A 25,410-nucleotide genomic window follows, 5' to 3' on the forward strand; every position below is an offset into this window, starting at 1 on the left:
AACAGGAATTTTTTCTCCCCAACTATGAGTGCTTCAACAGCACAAGAAAAGGCTCTCGATCGGGTGGAATTTGCATTGGGGTACATCGCTCAATTTCAAAACAAGTAAAGCTAGTCAAAACAAATTGCCCTGACTTCCAAGCTATTACTTTCTATCCCAATGATATGGAAAACAAGTTCACCATGATCAATGTCTACGACTCACCAGAGCAGTCGTCGTACAAGTCAAAACGCAAGGCTGGAGTTGGCTCCCCTTACATGACAACATTAGAGCACCTCCTTGACTTTAAAGCTCAGAATCCCAATCTTGGCAAGATCTTGCTGGTGGGTGACCTAAATGCCCGTACTGGAAACACAAACTTCGACTTTGAAGATGACGACCCTAACTCTGAACCAGATGAAATCCCCTCCAGCCATCCAAAGACTAGCGGGAGAGTAAGCAAGGATCAAGTACTTAACTCTAGGGGTAACCTACTGTTAGATTTCCTCGCTTGTAATCGACTATCGCTGCTAAATGGTAATACACTGGGAGACATCTTTGGGGAATATACCTCTGTCAACTACAATGGTGCCAGCGTAGTTGACTATATGGCAGTCACACCTGAATTGTTGGAATCAGTGCTGTCATTCCAAGTGCAGAATCTTAACAAATTTTCTGACCACAAGCCGTGCATCTGCAAAATAAAGCACAAACACAACTTGGTTGATGCAGAGGATCTACTTGAAACACTAGAAGACGCACCTAAAAAATACAAATGGGATAATGAGGACGAGAAACTTCAATTTCAGTTTCATGCGATCCAGAATTCGCCAGAATTTGTTCAGAAAATAACCCGAATCGCGGAAACCCAATGCACAGACAGAGAACAAGTTTTGTGTCTTAATGAAGAACTCGTATCTATCTTCCAAGACATTGCCGATGTTATTCTTCCGACAAAGGGTCCGAGGAACAAGCCAGATAGGAAAATAGTGAGCGGAAAAAGAAAAAGGAGACAAAGGATGAAGCCCAAAGCTCCATGGTTTGATGTAAGTTGTATAAACGGCAAACGGGAGTTGAACAAACTGTCCAAAAGTTACGGCAAAAATCCTACGAATAAAAAACTCAGAGACTCTTACTATGAAAGTCGACGATCATATCGGAAACTCATAAAACTTAAAAAGTCTGCATTCATAGAGGACCTATGTAGTGACATCGAACGAGGCAAAAATATTAACTGGTCCCGTTTCAAGAGGCTTAAAGATATGAAGACAAATGGAAGCAAATTGGACGTCTTTGATATGCTTAACTTCAGCAAATTCTTCAAAGAGCTGTATAGTAAACCATCGATCAGCCCTAAGAAAATAAAAGAACTACAAGACGAAATGGACAGAGATGCCACCCAGCAAACACTCACAGAAATCCTTGACCAAGACATAAGCTCCGAAGAACTGTTGGCTTGTACTCGAGTGCTCAAGAAAGGGAAAGCAGTGTCGGAGGATTTAATCCCTAATGAATTTCTCAAACTCTCTGGAAAACATATGCAGTGCGCTATACTGCATATCTTTAACCTATGTTTATCACACAGAGTTTATCCCTGGGGAACATCTGTTGTGACGCCTCTGCACAAAAAAGGCAACATCTACGATCCCAACAACTATAGGGCAATTGCAGTAGCCAGCAACGTGGGAAAACTGTTTGCAAGTATTCTCCTCCAGAGACTTATAAAATTCCGTGCTGAGACAAACCCTGACACCCCCAATCAACTGGGGTTTTGCAAAAACGCGCAAACAGCAGATCATATATTGACACTGTCGACTTGCATAGAAAAATATGTAAAAGCTAACAAAGGCAGATTGTTCTCCTGTTTTGTTGACTACGCCAAAGCGTTTGATACAGTCTGCCGGGAGGCACTCTTGTACAAACTCTGGAAACTAGGCATCAAAGGAAGATTCTTTGGTTGCATGGAGTTCATGTACACAAACTCCAAAGCAAAAATCAAGCTCTTGAACAAGCTCTCTGAAAAGATCGATGTTCTTTGCGGGACTGAACAAGGACACCCCATGTCTCCAGAACTCTTCAAATGCTTCATACACCAACTATCAGAAGACCCTAAAAACCTTGTCGAAGTACCGTTACTGAAAAGTACTAGAGTAACCCACCTCCTCTGGGCCGATGACCTGATTCTGTTGGCTCTCGATCAAGAGAGTCTTCAAAGAATGTTAGAAGTTTTACACACCTACTGTCAAGAGTGGGGGTTATCGGTTAACATATCAAAAACAGCAATTATGGTGTTTAACCGGGCAGGACGGGTGCTCAAGGACAGTACTAATTTTGTCTACGGGGAAATGACCTTGCCATCAGTGCGTGAGTACACATATCTTGGAATTACGTTCACACTCACGGGATCATTAAAACTTGCTCAGATAAAGCTTAGACAAAAAGGGCTCCGGAGCTACTTCTCTCTCAAGAGTATGCTTGACCTTCGATACCTCCGGAAGACAACTGTGTTTAAGCTTTTCGACACTCTGATTGTTCCTGTTCAATCCTACGGGTGTCAGATCTGGCTTCCCATGACAAATTTCATGTCTATCTTTGCTTCGGGGAGTTATCCGGCTACTCAGGATACAGCAAAAGACCCCCTGGAGAAAGTTCACCTATCATTTATGAAATGGACTATGAATGTCAACAAATCGACTTCAAACACCGCTGTGTGGGGTGACACTGGAAGATACCCGCTTGCCATCGAGCTTACGTCCCAAGTCTATAGCTACCTCGGGAGGTTGGAGGGACTGGACAAAGAGGGATGCTCTTCTTTAGTGAGGCACGCTTACGCCGAGCAGAGGGATCTGAAACTGTTATGGTTCTCCCGGCTGGAATCCACCAAGAACACAGTGAAACAACTGACAGGAGGAAGTGATATTTCAAACCCGCTCAAAATCAGCGAGGCTATGAAAACCCTTTTCGTTCAACAATGGAACAAAGAGCGAAAACTCAACAGAAAACTAGGATTCTACAACCTCATCAAGGCAAGCTTCGGTTGCGAAACATACCTGTCGATCAACGTACGGCCACAGCAGACTAGGAGACTTGCGCAACTCAGAACAAGCTCGCATCAATACAACATCGAAACTGGAAGACACGGCATGCATCGACATAAACTTTCGAATAGGGCATACAAACACTGTTCTACTACAGATGTGGAGTCACTCGATCTTCTTCTAGAGCTTCCTTTCCCTGATCCAATCATCGAAGATGAACTTCATGTATTGCGTACTTGCCCTCTCTATGAAGATCTCCGCCACTGTTTGTCCCAACAAAGTAAAACATTACTCTTCTCTGACATTGGACAGATCTTCGCACACCCTACAACCATCGGAGACCTAGGAAGGTTCCTTACCAAAGCTCATGAACGAAGATTCCCTAAAGCGTCCTCCAAACAAATTCCTAACATTAACAATATTGCCAAATTATAATCTATGACTCGGAACACTTTCAGATAATTTCATTTAAATTATTAAGTATTTTGAATCTCACTCTTAAGATTTACGGGGTTCATTGTATATATATATACTTTATGACTTTTGGGTAAATTTAATTTTTTATATCTGGTCAGACATTACCATTGTAATTTGACTTTTGAATCGTTTAATCCGTTTGAATCGTTTAATCCGTTTAATCCGTTTAATCCGTTTAATCCGTTTAATCCGTTTATTATATACACTAGCAGGAACCCGTATAACTCTAAAATGGTGTCAAGACTCAAGAGACTAGAATAATTATTTCCTGTTTAATTCGCGTTTTTGACACCACTTGGCGGAAGATCGTGTTAAAGTAAGAAGAAAGGAAAGACGAAGTTGGGCCAGAACCACAAAGACGACTAAACTAGTACAAAACCGGTCTGTGCACAACCTGGCCCGGGAATAAAGACAACCATAATTAAGCAAACACCTGAGTCTCATGATATTAACGCAACAATACTAAGTGTTGTAGAAAGCCTCCTAAAAACGCTGGAAAATTGTATGCTGAAGCTAGATGATCGGTTATTAAAGCAAGAAAGTAAGGTTGCAGCACTATCTAAGAAGATGGATGCCATAATACAAAACCCACTTAAAAACAACACTGAAATCGCTGAACGCTTCCACCTTCTGGAAGAAAATGATAAGACTCTATTCATCAATATCAAAGCGCTAAATACGGATAGTCAACGGTGCTCTGAAGAGACCCTGAATAAATTTAACTCAATAGCCCAAACGGTTGATAGGTTGGAGTCCTTGGTTAACATCTCTCCAAAGCCTGTCCTCTGCTCTTGTCACTGTGATGCAGAAAAAAGCCGAGATTTAAAAATGAATAGTCCACTTAAAACAGCAACCATCTGCCGCTCACAGGATGCCGACTCTCAACGAGAAACTGTAACAAATGAAATTTTAACCCATGAAGAAACTGGTCCATTTACAGTGGATATCGGCGTCCAGACAGAAACCCTAAAAAACAGTTTATCTACAGGTCCGTCGATGACGGATAGTTGCGCCCAGACAGAAACAACTGTGTACGAGATTGCAACTCAAACCGAAGAAATGATCCCTCATTCTCTGAACAGTTGCAGTGCAAATGAAACAGCCGATATGGAGGAACCATCTGCTGACGACATTGAAAGAATCACCTTTGGCCTGCAACAACTTATAGAGTCAGTTAAAGATAAAGAAAAGATGATAATGGATCGACTTTACATGTGAACCAAATCAAAATGATACCATCAACTGTCTGCAACAACTCTTAAGCTCAACTAGAGATAAAGAAAAGGCGATATCAAAGACAGTTGAGTCAAATCACGATGAAACCATTCATAAGTGCTCATCATCTGCCACGTTGTATTCGGAGATAATAGAGGTTAATGCGGAACCTACGGCGTCGATAATTGACAGACGTGGGCGCCGCCGGTACGCCGCCGCCGCCGATAAATTCGACACGCCGCCGCCGCCGATAACTTTCGATCGGCGCGCCGAATGTCAAATTTTTGCCTAAACAATTAAAAAATGAATGACATTCGGGTAGAAACATTCGGGTAGAAACAAGTTTTGACATTCGGGTGTTACAAAAGAATTTGAGACTACATTTTGTAACATCAGTTGTGCCGTTTATCGTAGCCAAATATCTGCTTGTTGCTGAACAGAGTATAAATAGTTGTTCTTTCAAATCGTCATTCAATTTTGAAATGAACCTTAGCATACAAAGTGTACATTAGCTTATAAGATGTCAGTCAGTGGTACAATGACTATGTTGCCAAAAAATTGGTTCCAGCCGCCGATACGCCGCCGCCGCCGAGTGAAATACGGCCTCACGCCGCCGCTGCAGCATTTTCGGCGGCGCCCACGTCTGATAATTGACCAACCTCCAGGCGAGGCTGAAGGGATTTTGCATGAAGCATCTTGCACGAAGTACTCCTAGTGTATGATTCTTACCATGAAGACTTCGACCAGCGAAATTCTCCAGAAGTTATGATATTAAAAAAGTGCAATACAGCTCAGTTAGTGACTTAGTGGAAAAACGGAAGCTCATATCCGAAATCAAAAGCTTCAACCCTGAGATAATCTTTATTCACTTGGGAATAAATGACATCAAGAGGGGGCTAACGTTCCCCACTTTCATAAGAAACTTTAAAAGTGTCCTTCGATTGGCCTTAGAAGAAACCAATTGCAAGATATGTTACTCGCTCATAATACCAACACCAGGTAACCCTAACCTCAACACAAGGATTCAAGCTGCCAACCAATATATGGATGACTTTATAAAATGGCTCAGAGAAGAGGACTACTATGAAGACCGAATATGCACAGTCGGTAATGACAACCTCAGCGGCTACGTGGAGAGATATGTTACAAAAGACGGTGAAGCACTGAGACTTTCGCCCAGGGGTTTAGCTAAACTATGGCTCAGATGCCGAGATGCCCTTAATAGAACGTCAACCCTAACTAGGCAAACTTTAAATGAGTTCACCCGAAGCAACGATCATAATGAATAATACAGGGAGCGTAATTGTGGGAAAACTGCAGAGAGACAATAGCAGTATAAAGTTGATGAACTATCCCACACCGCAGCACAAAACCACGATCAGGACCTCTCAGTTGTGTCATGGAACATCAATAAAATATCTCACCACTCACTAGGAAACAAGACCGAGATTGATGAGTTTCGTGAGATCATCGAGATGTCACCGATATTTTGTCTACAAGAAACAAAGGGAGACGTAGTGGTGCCCAACTACCGCTGCTTTAACAAAAACAGGGTATCCTCAAGGCTCAAGATCAGGAGGCCTATGCATCGGTGTTCAACGGTCGTTCGAAAAGTACATTACCCAAATCGAAACAGATTCAACAGACATCCAAGCAGTATCCATTTCGAAAACGTACACAAAGGCCGAAAAGAACATCACTCTGATAAACATATACGACTCTTCTTATAAGGTCAGGATGAAGAGTCTTGGAGTTGAGGAGAATACTCTTGAAGCTCTTCTCCACTTTATCGGAGAGCAACTTGGTCACTCTGACATCATGCTAGTAGGTGACCTAAATGCTCGTACAGGTGGTGTCAACTTCATCCCAGTGACAAAAGACTGGATGAAAAAGAAGAAATCGAATGCACCCAGACCTTGCCGAGCCAGTAAAGATTCTGTACTAAATGAAAGAGGTAATAGATTCCTTGACCTTCTGGGCAGCTGTGACCTCACTCTATTGAACGGCAATGTCATTGGTGACATTTTTGGTGAGCTCACCTGCTATCAGTACAACGGACAAAGTGTCGTTGACTACATAGCAGTTTCACCGAGCATCAGGAATATGGTGAAACGGTTCAAAGTTCTTTCCTTAACTAACATATCAGATCACAAACCTATCCTCTGTCAACTCTCAGTTAGAATCCAAATGATAGCCGCTGAATTAATTCAAGAGCTTCATCAAGATGCACCTAAAAGACCGAAATGGGATGGAGATGCAACGGCCCAACAGTTTACTGATAATCTAAACAAGGCCGAAATAACAAATCAGCTATTGGATATTTCGACCTCAACTCTTGATACAGTAGAAAACATCTACTCCACGAACAAGAAGTTCGTTCACATTCTTGAAAGCGCACTTTGCACCGATCAACCCTCAAATTGTGCCAATAGTGAGCAAAAGATAAGGTGTTTTTCTAAAAAGAAACGACGCAGTAAACTCCGCCCAAAACAAAAGTGGTTCGATGCTGAGTGCATTACAACTAAGCGAGAGCTTAATATTCTAACAAGGAAGTACGGGAAAAACCCCTCGGACGCCCTTCTACGAAACCGCTTCTACTCTAGGAAGAAGGACTATAAAAAATTGTTAAAAAGGAAAAAGGCTGTTTTCTTCCAAGAGTTAAACCAGGAAATTCTGCAGGAAAATAAGATTTCGTGGAAGAACTTGAAGAAACTGAAGAAATTTAACGAAAAACCCTCCAAGCTGGACATATTCGACATGGCGAAGTTCTACCAATTCTTTCTGGATCTCTACAAAAAGAAGGATACAAACTTCCCACAGAATAGAACAGTGACTAAAGCAAATGAACAAATAATGAGCATACTAAATGATGAGATATCATCGAAAGAGGTTGTACATGCGGTGAAAACACTTAAGAACGGTAAGGCAGTTGGACTAGATTGTTTACTCAATGAGCAGCTTAAGTCTGCCGCCCAGAACCACTGCGCTCTCTCAGTGTTAGTTAAGCTCTTTAATGATTGCTTGGACCTTGGTGTCTACCCATGGAACACTACGATTGTGAGCCCACTCCACAAAAAAGAATGTATCTACGACCCCGATAACTACAGAGCCATTGCGAAATTTAGGAAGGAACATTGCCCGGACACAGTTAACCAGCTTGGCTTCTGTAAGAATGCTAGAACTGTGGATCATCTGTTCACCCTTTCCACTTGTGTAGACAAATACGTGAATAACAAAGGACAAAGACTCTATTCTTGTTTTGTGGATTTTCGCAAAGCTTTCGACTCAATCAGTCGTGAAGCTCTTCTGTACAAGCTCTCAACCCTTGGAATAGATGGAAAATTCCTAAAATGTCTAGAACATATGTATGTACAAGAATTCCAAAGCTAAGATCAAGCTGATCGCTAAAATATCAGACTCATTTGATATTCTTGCAGGTACGGAGCAGGGCCACCCAATGAGCCCTGAACTATTCAAAACTTACATCCACGAACTTTCGGAACGACTGAACAGTGTTCAAGACATCTCAAGTCCATTGCTGAATGAAACTATTCTGACCCACCTCCTGTGGGCAGATGATCTTGTCCTCCCCGCACTTTCGAAAGAAAGTCTTCAGGTCATGATCTCTGAACTTGAGTCATTCTGCAAAGAATGGGGGCTCACGGTGAACACCAAGAAAACCGCCATCATGATTTTTAATAAAAGTGGAAGGCAACTCAAAGAGAGTTACGGTTTTCAGTACATGGGATCAACAATCCCATCAGCGAAAACATATTGCTATTTAGGGATCACCTTCTCACTGTCGGGCAGCTTTAAGACAGCACTAAACCTTCTGCGACAAAAAGCTCTCCGGGCATACTTTGGACTGAAAAGTGAAGTAGACCTTAACAATATATCCAAGGTCGCAGTTCTTAAACTGCTCGACTCCCTCATACTGCCAGTTGTATCGTACGGAGTGGAAGTCTGGATCAGCAGTAGCTCAGGAATTAAGGCTTTTGCCAGCACAACTGACAATACGAAGCAATCCCCACTGGCAGGCATTGCAGCTGACCCATTCGAAAGAATGCACCTCGCCATCCTTAAATGGACCCTTGGAGTTGGCAAATCTACATCTAACGCAGCTGTTTGGGGAGACTGCGGAAGAACCCCTATTGTAGTTCGATATGTTAAACAAGTCACCGATTTCCATAATCGCCTTGCAAGACTTGAACTAGAAGACTCACCAGCCCTAGCCAGGCACGCTTTTGCTGAGCAGAAGAAACTTGATTTAGGTTGGTTCAGAGCACTGGAATCAATGCTAATGATACTCGACGAGAACAAATTTGAACATCAACTTTACAACCCATTGTTATGTCAGGAAAGGGCACATAACCGATTTATCAATCTATGGGAAACAGAAAGACAAAGCAATAAGAAGCTTACGTTCTATGATAAAGTTAAAGGTGCTTTCGAGCAGGAGCCGTACCTCACGCTACCGTCGAGAACTGGAAGCAACTTAGTGGCTAGGATCCGAATGAGCGGACATAAGCTAAACGTAGAAACTGGAAGATATGGGAGCAGAACTGGAAGTCAACATCACAGAATTTGTAAATTCTGCAGCGAAAAGTTCATGATGGAGCTCTTTGTTAATCTTCCTTGTGTTGATCCGATAATAGAAGATGAAGAACACTTCCTTAGAACATGTCCCAGGTACCATTCCAGTTGGACTAACATGAAGGAGCCCACAAAGTCATTACTATTTCATGACATGAAGAGCCTCTTTCTACCGGAGCACATAGTGGAATTCACCAAGTTCGTCGCTCAGCTATGCAGAACACGATTCCCTATAAAGAAGAAACACGAACATTAGTGTCTCAGTACGGGATATCACATTTCCTCCACAGCCCCTTCATTTTCACTTTTTCTTTACACTCATCAAACACCTTAATGTTAACGGATTTTCTATTTGGATTTCGGACTTTGACCTTTAGCTATGCTGATAGATCTGACATTATCTCACTGTAATATAGACCTATTTTTTGTAAACCTTGTAAACCTTGTAAACCTTGTAAACCTTGTAAACCTTGTAAACCTTGTAAACCTCAAGAGACTAAAATAATTATTTCCTATTTAATTCGCGTTTTTGACACCACTTGGGGGTCCAAATTTTGGGCTCTAAAACTCCTATTCCTTGGCCAATTTTTTATTTTTTCATACTGATTTGAAAAGCATAAAAGCATTTGACCCAGTAAAAAAGTTTCAGTTGTATATCTTTTACGGTTTTTGCGGAAGGTCGTGTTAAAGTTTATGCCGTGGTGTCAGTAAAATGGCACGGATATATACATATATGGACAGATTTCAAGGATTTCAAAGGATTTCAAGGATTTCAAAATAAAATGATCATTACAATAAACATTGTGTCGGATCTAAATTTAAACCAATAAAGATAAAATGAAAGTCAAGAACGAAAAACCCGAAACCTGTCCTGAAAAATGCACGGTTGACGGTTATAGTCTAAAGAGTTTAAAAACCGAGCCCTTCTAAAATGGAATGTTCATGACGTGAACAACCAGTCCTTTGGGTCCATGTTTAAGATTCACACATAAATTCCACACAAAATCAAAAGTGTGAATCGCACACGAAAATAACACACTGTCGAATCCACGTTTCGCATGTTGAGTCCATGAGTCATGGTGTTAGTCCTTCCTTTTCTTTTCTGTCACTCGGGGGGAACCTCCGCTTGTTCACTTTACTCAAGAATCTGGCAGTTTCTCTGATCATTAGGATATCCTTGAATAGGTCGGCAAAGGTCTCCGCTCCCGAGGTGATCATGGTTCTCGCCTGCTGACCTATGTTTCGCCTCAGGTCGTCGTAAAGCGAACAATCCGTGAGAACGTGTTTCTCATCTTCAATGATCGGCTCAAACATTGGTAGCTCAGCCAGTATACCGACAGCTTCAAGGTCTGATGAAGAACAGTGCTTACAAATGCGACTGAGCGGATTTTCACGGTTGATGGCGTATCTACCGGTCTCGATGTTGAACTTATGAGCACTCATTCTGAACTGCGCCAGCCGCTTCACCTCTTCTCCACTGAGCTGCAGGTTCAGGTACGTTTCAGCTGTAAATTCACTTTTGATAATGTTGTAGAAACTGAGCTTCCGGTTGTTTTGCCGCTCCTCGTTCCAACAGTTAATGAAAGTACTACGTAGTGCTGTTTTGAATTGGTTGGGGTAGGTCAACCTGCGTGATGATACTGACTGAAGGCTTTGTCGGAGATCTTCTAAACCTTTGTACCATGGCAGATTGAGTGTGCGTTGTTCTATGTACGCCTGTCTGGCTAGACTTGTGCAGCCAGCTCTGTCCATTTGCTCAAGTCGGTTGAAATACCCAAAAACTTGCTTTGATGCCTTTATCACTAGGGGCAGCGGCCTGTATCACCCCATACACTAGCATTTGAGGTTTTTCTGCCCACTCCTAAGGTCCACTTGAGGAATGAGAGATTAAGCTTTTTGAGAGGATCTCTTGCAGTCTCCTTCAGGAGAGATTTGGTGTTGATATTATCTTGATAGTTTCTGACAAAGAGAGTCTCTGGTAGCCACACCTGACATCCGTATGTCACAATCGGTACAACAAGCGCGTCGAATAGCTTGAATACGATTGTTCTCCTGAAGTGTCTTAGGTCAATACTGCTTTTTAGCGCGAAGTAGCTCCTGAGACCTTTTTGCTTCAGTTTGTTCTGTGCTACTGCTGAAGAACCGTTGAGGGTAAAGGTTATCCCGAGGTAGCAATATTCTCGAACTGATGTGATGTTGGTTTCGCCGAGTTGGAATGTCAGACTCTCTTTAAGGAGCCTCCCGGAACGGTTGAACACCATCACCGCCGTTTTTCCGATGTTAACGGTTAGTCCCCATTCGATACAGTATCTGTGTAAAACGTTTAAACGTTTCTGTAGTCCAATATGATCGAGGGCAAGAAGTATAAGATCATCTGCCCAGAGGAGATGAGTGATATTAACGTTATTCAGTTCAGGGACGTTGACTTCCTCAGCGTTATCCAGATCTAGGGAGAGTTGGTGGATGAAACACTTGAACAGCTCAGGAGACATCGGGTGACCTTGCTCAGTCCCACAGTGAATGTCGATTGTCTCTGATAATCTGTTCAACAGTTTGATTTTTGCTGAGGAATGTATACATCTCGCTTTATATATAGTAAGATTTCAGCTATGAGGATATTGATAACGAACTACACGAGGACTTTTCTGGCGGACACGGGAATCTTCGAGACACTCTTCAGGGGGCAGTTTACGATAGTAAGTCGGTCATCTCAGTACAAAATAAACATCTTCAAGTGCCAATCAGCTAGCTATCGCCTATAATATGAGAGTGGAAATGTAAAGCCGAAACTGCAGTTTATTATGGTTATGTTAATCTAATCTCGGATAACATTAATGAAATCTCCATACCAGATCAAAATTATCTAGTTTGTAGATTTTAAATTCGGTCTAAGAATCACTCGAACCTTTCTGTTACACTATCATGTTTTTGAACAAGTTTCGGAGTTAGACTTTAAATGTTTGGAATTCTTTAACCGACTATCTTTTACCTCAGGAGGACACAATAATCGACACATATTGGCTGGTCAGGTCCTCTCTCCTCGACAGCAGACTCGACATCTTCAGCGACAACAAACCCAAAAAGAGAGACGGAGTCCTGCAGCATCGGATGAAGCAGCGGGAGATGGAGGTGCAGCCCTGGAGACGACCTTATGACTCCGCTAGTGCTGTCCCGAGCAAGGTTGCCTTCAAGGTGGAGCTGATACCCATCGCGACCACTAAAACAGAGGAAGTGGAGTCGGAAGAGGCGGCACCGGACGAACATGTGGTTGAAGAGGAGGAGGAAGGGGAAGAAGGGAAGACAGTGAAGAGGGCGAAGAAAGGGAGGAAGGGAACAATATTTCAGAGGAGTTCACCTCCCTTACTAGCACTAGTTTCACAGTGAAGGATTATGATGCTAACAAGGCGGCTGAGAGTTTCACCGTGAAGGTGAGAGGGGAAGGAGGGTTGGATCCTGAGGCGGCTGGAGATTGGCAGACCCATCAATCTACCGGGCATGGAGTCAACGAGGAAAGCTTGGTTCCGGTGTCTTAAACTATTGGACTCGTACTATAATCCTTAAACTCTTAAAGATATTCATTCGAGCTCAGCTAAGAGAGACAAAAGGAAATTTGCAGAAAATTTGGACTGACAGCTAGAGCCCAAGAAACCTGTTAATATCGTGTTTAATGTTGTGTGCTACTGTAATTTGCTACTGTTCACTGTTACAATAAGCGATTTTCTGTATTTGGTATTAATAGGCTGATTTTCCGGAATGACAGGCTGTGCGGCGCCCAGAAAGTTTCGACTTTAAACAAAAAAGAAACCAATTCAACATCATATCAATCGCCATTGTCATTTTCAATGTTAATGTGACCTCTAATTAGTAATTTCACTTTTATTTCAATTTTTGTCGGTGATGGTATTTTTCAATAAAACTACTGTTCGTGCAATAAAATTAAAAACTATGAACATCCTTTATTAAATATTAATATTTAACATAGGCATTAAAATCAATAATATAGATACTCATCTTATTAAAAAATTAATTTTTTTCTTGGTTTAATATTTATCAGCCGATTAAAAGTTTTTATCTTTAAATTTATCATTTTTTTTTCTTTGATGTAATAACTTTAAGTTTAACAATCTAATAAAGTCTCATGCATTTGGATCCAGTAGAAACTTCAGCAGGTATAACCCACCGCGATCCACTCCACATTCCAACCCATTTTATTCGCAACACCGCCTCTGCCATATGGAGACACCAGGTAGATCCTAAAATAGCTGGAAGTCACCCTGTAAATGTACGAGCTCCCTGTCCTTGTTGTAAAAGACATGCTGCCCTCAAGAGAGGAAGTCACAGTTGGAATTGTCACGAACCCACACTTGCTGATGTCAACGCGTGTGTAGATTTTGGTATAGCTGAAATCCTCCCAGTTGGTTGCTTTACTGACTGAGCTTCCAGCACACACTTTCGCACAGCGCTCCTCCCTCAGATCCTCCTCTCCGCTTACCACCATCACGTCATTCTTTCTGGCTCTGCGACGAGGAAGGTTTAAATTTACAATTTATTTACTTATAGATCAACTTTATTAATTATTACATTAGTTAAACTCTCAGAGAATTTTCCTCGTGAATTCAATATATTAATATAACTACTGCTATAAACTGTTTACTTACTTCAATTCCTCGGCACATGTTTCTTTCAGACTTTCGATTTTACTTTTCAAGTCGTTGATCTCTTCTTTTCCTTCGTCCACACTGGCTCTGCGACGAGGAAGGTTTAAATTTACAAATCAACTTCATTAATTATTGCAATAGTTAAACTCTCGGAGAATTTTCCTCGCGAATTCAAGGAATCATATATTAATATAGCTACTGCTATAAACTGTTTACTTACTTTAATTCCTCGGCACATGTTTCTTTCAGACTTTCGATTTTACTTTTCAAGTCGTTGATCTCTTCTTTTCCTTCTTCCACACTGGCTCTGCGACGAGGAAGGTTTAAATTTACAAATCAACTTCATTAATCATTGCAATAGTTAAACTCTCGGAGAATTTTCCTCGCGAATTCAAGGAATCATATATTAATATAACTACTGCTATAAACTGTTTACTTACTTCAATTCGTTGATCTCTTTTTTTGCTTCGTCCACCAAGCTTGTGATTTCACTGATCTTCTTTGTCTGCTGTTCGACTAGAGCTGTTAAACTGCGTAACCCCCCCCCCTTCTTACCACCCTTCTTGCTTGAAGCGAGAATGATCGCTACTGCAGAGAACACCATCAATTTCAGGAAGGCCATAGTTCTGCTGAAGCATCAGAAAGTTGTGGTTAATTTTTGTTAGATTCAAAACGGAATTAATACTAATAGTCACGGCATGATTTCACTACGATAAACGCATATTCTATTTATGTTATCTCAGTCCCCAACTCACAAGATGAAAGATATGGACTATTATTTTTATTTATAATGAGGAGAAACTGCGGCCGATGAGATAGAGAATTGAAACCAAATAGATTCAATTTCTAACCACATTGTCAACCATCGATCGAAACTCATAAGCATTACTAACATTTCTATTGTCTATGATCAAGAATTATACGAATTCAAAACTGTCGGAAAAGGCCTTTGGGAAATTAGAACCATAAAAGCCATGACCATGTTCACTTTGAAATTTAGATTTTGGAGGAATATTTGATGAGGCAGCAAAAGAAATAGTGGCCAACTGGATCGAACTTGTAGCGCGATGCACTACTGGGTCGCGCCGCGCATCAAATAATTCTTCTCGCAACTACACGTATGCAGATCGGCGAGATGTGAAGGATTGACATCGTGAATCAAGATCGAACTTATCTTATTACATTCCATAACTTTTATCGTTTGAATTGCGTCATGATAACACGTAGCGTAGCTGTAAGTGGTAAGGGAGCGTTCACATGTGAAAATCGCAATTTCTCCCCAGTTGTTGCTATCTTGACGTTAGGCCTGCCGGTAACTCGTCCTATGTTCTTAAGAACAATAGCTGGCAGTCAAGTCACTCACAAAGTAGGCAAGTAGCTTTCAAGTCTGGTTGTTTGTGTATGATGGCCGAGGAGGGCCATTTTTAGATAATAAAAAACAATATGACAGAAATGGCCCTCCTCGGCCATGGCCGAGCAGGGCCAAACAATATGACGCAAAAATAGCCCTCCTCGGCCATGGCCGAGCAGGGCCAAAACAATATGACAGAAATGGCCGTCTGTGTCGCTAGCCATGGGGTGAGCGTCGCGTCGACGCGTCGTTCGAGTTTACGCTCTGCTAAGGATTCCGTTGGACCTATGCACTATGCAGCCCACGGTCTCCTCAGCCGAATACTCGAGAAATCGTGTGTGAAGGTTAAATGAGGAGCTGTACATGATCAATACAGCAAAGCTTCGGACGAAGAAAATGTGGTATAACACCTCAACCGTCGCCGGCGTTAGATTTGATCATTTGGTTTCCTGTAAGTGCTGGTTACATGCCGTAACTATCACAGTGCTGGCAAGCACGACCGGTGCATTTATTGTGGGTATACTATGTACCCCCTTTACTATTATACCCCCTTTACTATTATACCCCCTTTGGTACACGTTACAAGCCTCTTTCGTGCACGCGAAGCGTGCACTCCGGCCGTAGGCGGCGGCCGAAGGCTGCCGCCTCCGGCAGGAGTTTTTCAGGCATTAATAGACTCATCGGAAGTCGTTCAGCAGATTTATTTTTAGTTCAAAACATTCTAATTTGATGTCAAAGATGACAGGAATAAAAAATAGTTATGTTGAGATTTTTAAGAAATTTGCATAAAATACTCGCCAGCACTGTTATACGAAATTCGGTAAAAAACCCAAAATCGCCATATTCAGGTGCCTTAAAAACCATGTTAAAATTGTGTTAAAGATCTGAAAATTTGCAGGGCGTCTAGACGTTGACCAAATCGACTGCAAAAAAAGTTTCAAGTTTCAGGAGCATCGGGAAATGTGTTTTCTAGAACCCCTGTTTTACGACAGATTGTCGGGACATATACAGATATATACATACAGATATACATATATATTCAGGGATAGACGCTTTGCCAGTCAATTATAGGCTATATTCAGGTGTCCGTATATTCAGAAGCTTTAAAGATACAGCCATCTCGGACCACAGGTCTTGAAGATAATTGTTTAGACTTTAGTTTACATTATATTAAAAAGTAATTTAACGTCATCATTACCACTTGATGACGTCATCAAGTTAACCATTTAAAAAACCTGTTTTTTTTACAAAGTAATCACTTTTAAAATCGATTTTACGCCATTAAAGAGTAATTTTATTCAAAATTTGAGGGCATATTGAAGTTAGATAATTGTTTAAGCATTCTGAAAATCTACCGGAAAGTTTCCCTACCTTGCTCCTTCATAAAGATATTTGCCATTGAAGTTAGTGCTTTTTTGAAGAATTATTTTATAAAAACTTCAATTTTGCGATTTAGTATTCTCTGGTGTTGGGCTATCCTTTGGGTTGTGGAGCTCAGTTCTGCTTCTTATAGGTATAAATTGTGCATTAGGCTAGTTTTAAAGTTAAAAATCGAAAAGATGCACACGTGGGGACACGCCCAAATTGATAGAAAATCGCTAAAATCACTGAAAATTGCTGTTTTCGTCATTTTCTGTCAACTTTAGAGTGCCGTTGTGATTACAGTTCTACTTGAAATACTTTGAAACTTTGCATGCTTATCAAACTATATATAAAACACCAACACGCAAAAATTAACGGCGATTCAATATTGGATGCGCACGCAACGTCCGCTCATAGTTTGCACGTGCGAAAGGTGATAATTTTGCTCATTCGTGATTTCGAACAAATTCTGCTTTACCACGACAGTTCAATGTCATTATATATAAATTTAATGCCAACTTGAATGAGTATAAAGTGGCAAATTCAGTCAGTGATCGACCGATATGCTTACCCAAACACAAGGAAATGTTTTCAAAGGAAAAATTTCGAAATCGTTGAAACTTCCTCCTTATTAATGAAGATATCAGTTTATACCTTATATTTCGACTTTATAAAGTACCCTGACATTAATCAAAAAGAGATGATATTTGACCAAAACCCATAATCATGGGTAGAGTGGACCGCTGCCAGTATCTCTCTTTCCCAAACAAAAGGAAATGATATTAATTTGATTGACCGTTTTCAAATGCAAAATGATACCGAGAATGAAATCGGTCGCTCGCTTTTCCCATTCATTTACAATTACAAATGTAATAAATTAAGAAGAACTACCATACCCGAAGATAGTTGTACTCGGCAATAAAGATTCAATTAACTTCAGCTAATTCACTAACTACCACCCTTATCCCGAAATACTAGGTAACGACCCGAACGCAACCCAAATAAATTATTACAGCATACAGTGATCGATGTAATTTATCGAAACCTATTACAATTCGTATAACTATAAGCCGTGAATGAATGAGAAAAGCGAGCGACCGATTTCATTCTCGGTATCATTTTGCATTTGAAAACGGTCAATCAAATTAATATCATTTCCTTTTGTTTGGGAAAGAGAGATACTGGCAGCGGTCCACTCTACCCATGATTATGGGTTTTGGTCAAATATAATATAGTATATAGCCATAGTTGTCCAAAGTAAGTCGTAAGGGTGGTCATTTCACTTGATGGCCCTGCTGCAGCGCAGCAGGGTGGAATTATTTGCATTGCGTATTACTATAATTGTTATCTTACAATTACATGTCACATTTCTTAATTACTAGAGCCTAAATTTAGATAATTTAAAGGTTATTTCTGTCTTTGGCGCAGTACAGGCCGTGAACACTGCGATCCGATTAAATAACGGAGAGATTTTTTTAAAAAACCGCGCGCTCGTTATTTGTGATTGATTGCGTGCATGAGCCTTTGTAACAGAGCTTATTAGTAGAAGCTCTTACGGGCAAAAAGACGTGTTTTCTGCTACGAGTTTAGAGACCTAACCGCTAATTAAACATAATAGTATGATGTCTAAGGATCGATAATATGTTAAGAAGTATAAATTTGGCCTTATTAGTCACGTGCTATACCAATGCACGTTTTAAACTTTGACGGTCTATTACTCTAAGGCAAATAAAGTAATTATATTCATATTTTGTCAGCAATAAGATCACATTATTTTCTATTTGGTGTGAAAATATGAGCTAGAACGGACATAATTTCGCTGAGTTATAGCTGTTTGAAATTTATGATGAACGCGCGGGTGCCAATTGATAACAACTAAATGCTTTTGCGCGTAGTGCGCGTCGAAAATTTGGCAAAAACGCTTGCAGAGTGACAATATTCAAACTTCGATAAATTATATGAAGTGGGTACTTCTCGGAAAGGAAAAATTTAGACAAACACGATGTGACTATTTTTGAGTTGATTTAATACAACTGCAAAAACTTATTCAAACTTCAAGCAAAAAGTCAAAATTTTTACTTTTTGGATTTTTACCTGCGCTAAAATAGAGGGATTTGTTTTATTTTTTACCATCTTGTGCGGCTGTCTTTAAGCTATCTTAATTCGTGCAATTTTTGTCGACATGCCAACAAAATTAACTTGCCCAAATTATCAAAAAACATGGTTTTTTGGCCTATTTTTGGCCCCAAAATCGGTTTTTTGCGATTTTAACCGCGCTAACTCAGTCCAATCATTTTGAAACTGCACTTTTAATCGATTCTACGGTCAACAAGAATTGCGCCGGTTAGCGGACGCTAGATTTCCATCGACCGTACTCGTAGGCATTACCTTTTAAAATTTAAAATTACAATTTACAAAAGCCATGTGAAGGAATGGTTGAAATCCGTATTAGGTAATCATAATGTAACTCATAATAATATTTACGGTCCATTTCGTATAAGTATAACAAATTAATCGCTCGACAATAATGTTCGACATGATATCAGCATCATAATTTGTTCAACAAAGGATGATGAATGATCATGATAATTAATTACTCTGCACTCGACTGTCACGTAACTTTTTCAACTCGTTCTCTAGCTGGCCCTGAACGACTATTCGAAACCCTAACCTATTATTTGATATATTAATTTGACCAAAACCCATAATCATGGGTAGAGTGTACCGCTGCCAGTGTCTCTCTTTTCCAAACAAAAGGAAATGATATTAATTTGAGGAACAGTCCGCTAATGCAAATTGATACCGAGAATGAAATCGGTCGCTCGCTTTTTCAAATCAATAAGCTTTATTACAATTCGTAAGCCGTGATCGAATGGAAAAAGCGAGCGACCGATTTCATTCTCGGTATCAATTTGCATTAGCGGACTGTTCCTCAAATTAATATCATTTCCTTTTGTTTGGAAAAGAGAGACACTGGCAGCGGTACACTCTACCCATGATTATGGGTTTTGGTCAAATATCATCTCTTTTTGATTATAATGTCAGGATAATTTACACAGCTAGTCGAAACTTTATTAACAAGGAGGTAATTTCGACGATTTCGAAATTCTGCCTTTGAAAACGTTTCCTTGTGTTTAGTTAGGTATTTCTGTCGATAACCGACTGAATATGGCACTTTTTACTCATTCAAGTTGGCATTAAATTCATATATAATGCCATTTAAATATCGTGGAAAGCAGAATATATTCGAAATCACGAATGAGCAAATTTCTCACCTTTCGCACGTGCAAACTTTGAGCGGACGTCGCGTGCGCATACAATATTGAATCACCGTAAATTTTTGCATAGTGGTATTTAATATATAGTTTGATAAGCATGCAAAGTTTCAGAAGATTTCAAAAAGAGCTTGGATCACAACGGGACTCCAAAGTTGATAAAAATCGTGAAAATCAAAATTTTTAGCGATTTTAGCTATTTTAAATGAATTTGGGCGTGTCCCCACGTGTGCAACTTTTCGATTTTTAACTTTAAAACTAGCCTATAACACAATTTACACCTTTAAGAAGCAAAATTGAGCTCCACAACCCAAGGGATGGCCCAACACCAGAGAATACTAATTCACAACTTTTGTGTTTTTATAAAATTATTCTTCAAAAAAGCACTAACTTCAATAGCAAATATCTTTATGAAGGAGCAAGGTAGGAAACTTTTCCGGTAGATTTTCGGAATGCTTGAACAATTATCTAAGATGAAAATGTCCTCAGATTTTGAATAAAATTACTCCTTAATAGTGTAAAATCGATTTAAAAAGTTGTTACTTTGTCAAAAGTCAAGTTTTAAAAACACTTAACTTGATGACGTCATCAAGTGATGATGATGACGTTAAATTATTTTTCAATACAATGTAAACTAAAGCTTAAACAATTATCTTTAAAACCTGTGGTTCGAGATGACTGTATCGTTTATACTTTTGAATCTACGGACACTTAAATGTAGGCTACAATTGACTGCAAAAAGCGTCTATACATATATATATATCTTCACGACAATCTGTTGTAAAACAGGGGTTCCAGAAAACCCACTTCCCGATACTCCTGAAACATGAAATTTTTTTTACAGTCGATTTGGACAAGGTCTAGACGCCCTGCAAAGTTTCAGATCTCTAACTCAATTTTAACATGGTTTTTAAGGCACCTGAATATGGCGATTTTGGGTTTTTTACCTAATTTCGTATAACATGCTGGCGCGTATTTTGCGCAAATTTCTTAAAAACCTCCATACAACTATTTCTTATTCCTGTCATCTTCAACATTGAATTAAAATGTTTTGAACTTAAATGTACCTGCTGAACTACTTTCGATGAGTCTTAATGCCTGGAAAACAATAAAGGGGATATAATCGTATAGGGGGTAAATAGTGTTGTGAATATAAGGGCGACGGTAATGCTTGCCAGCATTGTGATTCCAATTTTAGAACAATCTCGAAGATCGACTGTAAAGTGATTAAGCACGCTCGTTCAACAATATAACGGATTATTAATAATCTTCATTTAACTGATTGGGATCTGAGTTCTGACACATGTAATTTTGCAATGATCTTTCTAATTTCTAATTTCTAATAGCATTATCGGGAGCCAAGTCGGTTGTTGCACCAATAACTCACAACAAAACGTGAAATTAGTATGTTATACTTCAACTTGTAGTTGTACTTGTAGCGCATCAATGATCAACATTATTTATATTAAAATCCATTTAAAACAACAGAATAAATTATTGTAATTACATACGTACGCTGACCCATGACCGTAAATGTTATGAAAACTTCAGTCAGCTTGGCGCCGCGCATTTGAAAGTGTAATACAATATTACAATCGTCAAATCGTGCAAACGTGTGCGGAGGGTAACCGTGGAGATGACACCATTACTGCTCCGCGCGCAGAGAAGATGCATTTAAATGGTTATGCGGAGGGTAATGCATGTTTTCCTTTGTGACACAATTCATGACTCACGTGACACGAAAAACATACCTACCCACTATACCCGTCCTCAATTCCTACCACTTCTAACCATCTATTGCCTTTTTAAGGCGATGGAAAAAATACGTCTAGTAAGGTGTATCTGGGGTCCCTAGCGTATCGAACAGACAATGCCCGTAAGAGCCTCTACTATATGTGAACGGTCGGTCCCCTCTATTAGAAACGTTTATAATTATAAAGTCGATTTCGAGAGAATTTTGATAAAGACCCTCCCCGGCCCGGCCCCCGGCCTTCTCAATATATAAAATATAATACAATAACATGTCACATAATTGAGTAGTCAAGTTGAATGAAACTTGTGCTACAAATTTTCACGCAGAACTGCGTACTGCTTAGTACTTTTAGTTTTATTCATGCTTGAGCGGTGAATATAATGTTCACAGAGGCTCACGCACGCAATCAATCACAAATAACGATCGCGCGGTTTTTTAATCTCTCCATTATGGGAGAAGATGTGATTTTTTGGCTTTGCAGATAAAAAATCACATTTTCTCCCATAACTTCAAAGGGAAGCATTTTAGGGTGTTTTGTTGTTCATAACTTATATATAAATGTGCTAGTTGCGGTTGTTTTGCACCCTTCAAAACGTCACTAGCACATTCCTATCAAAATTTAAGAAAAATCTGTAAATATTAAAAACGAAAAATTTGCCTAAATTTGTTGTTTGGCTTTGAGGTCCAATAGATCAGAAGGTGAATGAGTAAAAACATTTTTGAGGGCATCAAAAACTGCGCCAGAATTCAGAGAACAATTTGATGTCAAGCATCAAATAATCCGATCTTCCCTGACTGACTTTTTGTTAAAATAAGCCTGAAAAGGACAATTTTAGCTTTTTGACTTTAAAAATTCATAACACACCAGCCTTTATAGATACGATATCAAGATTTTACACACACCTTGACATAGATGTGAATAAACGGCGAGCAAAATTTCAATCTGATACCGCAAGAAATGATTAACTTATAGCGTCTCAAACACAAAATAATTTTTTCCGAAAATTGCACTCTTAACCAGGAAACGCTCGATTACAAAAATAGGTATTCTCAAAATATTCTTTTTTGGTGTGGAAACGGTGCGCTAGAAGGTCACTGAACTGCCTATGAGGTCATTTGGTCTGGACGGCACAAACCACTGTTTTGATTCACGATGTCAATCCTTCGCAGCTCGGTGAGGCACAGTGGTGCATCTCGCCGATCTACCGAATTGGTTGCGAGAAGATATATTTGATGCGCGGCGCGACCCAGTAGTGCATCGCGCTACAAACCACTGTTTTGGTGTATGCCCCCTTAAGGAGCTCCAGAATATCGCGATCTCACCAACAACTAGCAAACAAGATTCCTTGAATGAAGACACGAAGAAACCTACGCTAGATATGACACCCTCTAACAACATAGAAGAGAGCAAGACGGAACAGAATATGAACCTAAAAACTCCCCCAACAGTTGTCCAGGTCACTTCGGCAGGAGACAGTTTATTAATATTATTATAGAGTACTCAGTATTATACATTTTATCATTGTAACCCAATAATCCTTAACAAAAGCTTTTTAGAACAATCTCGAAGATCGATTGCAAAGTAATTTAGCACGCTCGCAAAACTTAATACTTTCACGTTTTACGTTTTAATACTTTTAATACTACTATATAACAAATAATTTGAGGGACAGGATGGATTACTGAGGGGCACTGTGTTAAGGTGATTTAAGTGGGTCCCAATCCCTACCGAGCATTGATCTTCTTTGTGTCATGCCTATTGCCTATGTTCTGTAGGGTTCAATTGATGTCGGCCAAATAAAGTCCGATTACGCTGGCTCATTGATCAGATATAAAGCGTATATTATTGCCCACGTTAAGGGGCCTGTTAATAATTTATTAAATTATTAGCTATTTTAGATTTAATAATAATAATAATTGATCAGAGGCAAACTTGATTCAGAACGAGAAAGGGTAAAATGTGATAATGATTAACTGGTCCAATTGGGCGCAATCCCCCCACAGATTACAATCGTGTCACCTTATTATTTTTAAGGCAGCATGTATAATGTATAATTTCTAACCGTGGCTAATGCGACTAAGGAGTAAGGACCATGTGCGATAGACGATAGAATTAGACTATTATTAATATTAACAATGTAATATACTTGGTAGTCGCCAAGGCTCAAACGTTGGACGAGATGCAAGTTGCAGCGTTAGACTCGATGTTTAACTTATCAACTTATTAATAACCCAACAGTTGAAACTCATCAAAGTTAAACTTGTATAATTTATTGTTTTCCTAACCTCCATACCGTTAAGTTAATGAATCATATTATCAACAATTAACTGAGTAGGCGATGGGGAGCCGGAGAGCTGTGTTACAATAGCAAATAGAACATGACATGATATATGCGAGTTCGTTTTATATAGGGTTGCCAACCGATATTACCGGCCGATAATTATCGGCGATAATTTCCCAAAAACCGTTCTCGATTATCGCGATAATTTTCGATAATTATCGCGATAATCAACCAATTTTTATTATGGTAAAATGGCCACATTTAGCATAATTTTCAAATCTATTTCTCTGTTTGTATTAACTAAAGTTGAAACCCAGTGCTAGCATAATTTGCAGTGTGATACTGATGGTATGCTGACGTGCTGTGTAGTATGTAATGTGTATGAATTTGTGGCAGTGAAAATTGAAATGTTGCGTTATCGCATCTAATAAGTAACTTGGTAGCTATTATATGGTCCGCCCGTATTCACACTCCGACCTGAGTTTAGTCATTTTCCGATACGAGATTGGGGACGGGTTCTATAAACAAACAAACAAACAACAAACATATTATGGTTTGTTAAATTAGCACGGAAGGGAACTCAGACTGCAACGAGACTACAAAACCTGTTGGAGCTCAGTGTGTAGTATTTTGGAGAGATATGACCGGATAACTGATGCAGTGCACGGAATTTTAGATGACTTGGAGCTAGGCAATCTAAAGCTGGATGCAGGAGATCAGAGACTGAGTTAGCTATAGACATAACCAAGACTCTCGCACCGTTCAAGAATGTAACTGAGTTTTTGTGTAAAAGAGAAAGCATGCTCGCTCAAGCAGTAGTGATTATTTAGTTTATTGACAGTAATTAAGCTCGGGAAAATGGGTCAAACTTAATCCTTGTCATGTCCACCTGTAGGTTCCACCAGGATCTCGAATTTATAACGTTCATTAGTATAATAGTATAGTGACACTCGAAAACCACGAACTTTAGTACGTAAATCGTCCGATATTTAGTAAGAAGAGAAGCAATTTGGTTTACAATAGTTCAAAGCTATCAAGATAAGCTCGAAATGATTCGACTTCGGATGAAATCTACTGGAAATCCATTCATCACGGACTTGAATCAAGATAGGATTTCTATCGTGGGAATAGCTACCAGAGCTGAGGTATGGAACTATGATCATTATTTGTTATTAGAAACCCTGGCACCGATCATATCCGGTGGTTTTACATTTACGAGCCGACTAGCTCCTAGACACCTATTGACAGCCTGACAGGGTGGCTCACTCAAATTTGAACTGCGACACGTCCAAATTCCATGGTAAATTGGGGTTTTGACTTTTGATGTAGTAACCAGATCACAATGCTGGCAAGCATAACCGTTGCCCTTATATTCACAACACTATGTACCCCCTATACTATTATATCCCCTTTATTGTTTTCCAGGC

At 39.8% G+C, this 25,410-nt stretch overlaps 2 protein-coding genes across 2 annotated transcripts in view; both read right to left on the bottom strand.

Moving 5' to 3' along the window:
- Positions 1-25,410, bottom strand: part of LOC134822081 (1-phosphatidylinositol 4,5-bisphosphate phosphodiesterase beta-4-like) — an 858,242-nt gene that overhangs the window by 458,340 nt on the left and 374,492 nt on the right. The gene's annotated exons all lie outside the window — the stretch shown is intronic.
- LOC134821976 (uncharacterized) lies at positions 13,225-14,622 on the bottom strand. Its single transcript, XM_063832811.1, has 4 exons — positions 14,401-14,622; positions 14,181-14,267; positions 13,961-14,047; positions 13,225-13,819 (listed from the first exon to the last, which is right to left on the bottom strand). Exons 1-4 carry the CDS (start codon positions 14,580-14,582, stop codon positions 13,465-13,467), a joined length of 711 nt encoding a protein of 236 aa, XP_063688881.1. The 5' UTR covers positions 14,583-14,622; the 3' UTR covers positions 13,225-13,464.

This window comes from Bolinopsis microptera, chromosome 10 (genome assembly GCF_026151205.1).
Source record: "Bolinopsis microptera isolate Bmic1 chromosome 10, MBARI_Bmic_1.0, whole genome shotgun sequence".
In the NCBI taxonomy this organism is placed as follows: domain Eukaryota; kingdom Metazoa; phylum Ctenophora; class Tentaculata; order Lobata; family Bolinopsidae; genus Bolinopsis; species Bolinopsis microptera.

Excerpts from the sequence above, each read along its gene's own strand:
- LOC134821976 (XM_063832811.1), bottom strand. The coding sequence starts at position 14,582 with ATGGCCTTCCTGAAATTGATGGTGTTCTCTGCAGTAGCGATCATTCTC. Across the intron at positions 14,048-14,180 it reads ACATGTGCCGAGGAATTAAA|AGCCAGTGTGGACGAAGGAA; the intron begins GTAAGTAAACAG and ends TCCTCGTCGCAG. Across the intron at positions 13,820-13,960 it reads ACATGTGCCGAGGAATTGAA|AGCCAGAAAGAATGACGTGA; the intron begins GTAAGTAAACAG and ends TCCTCGTCGCAG.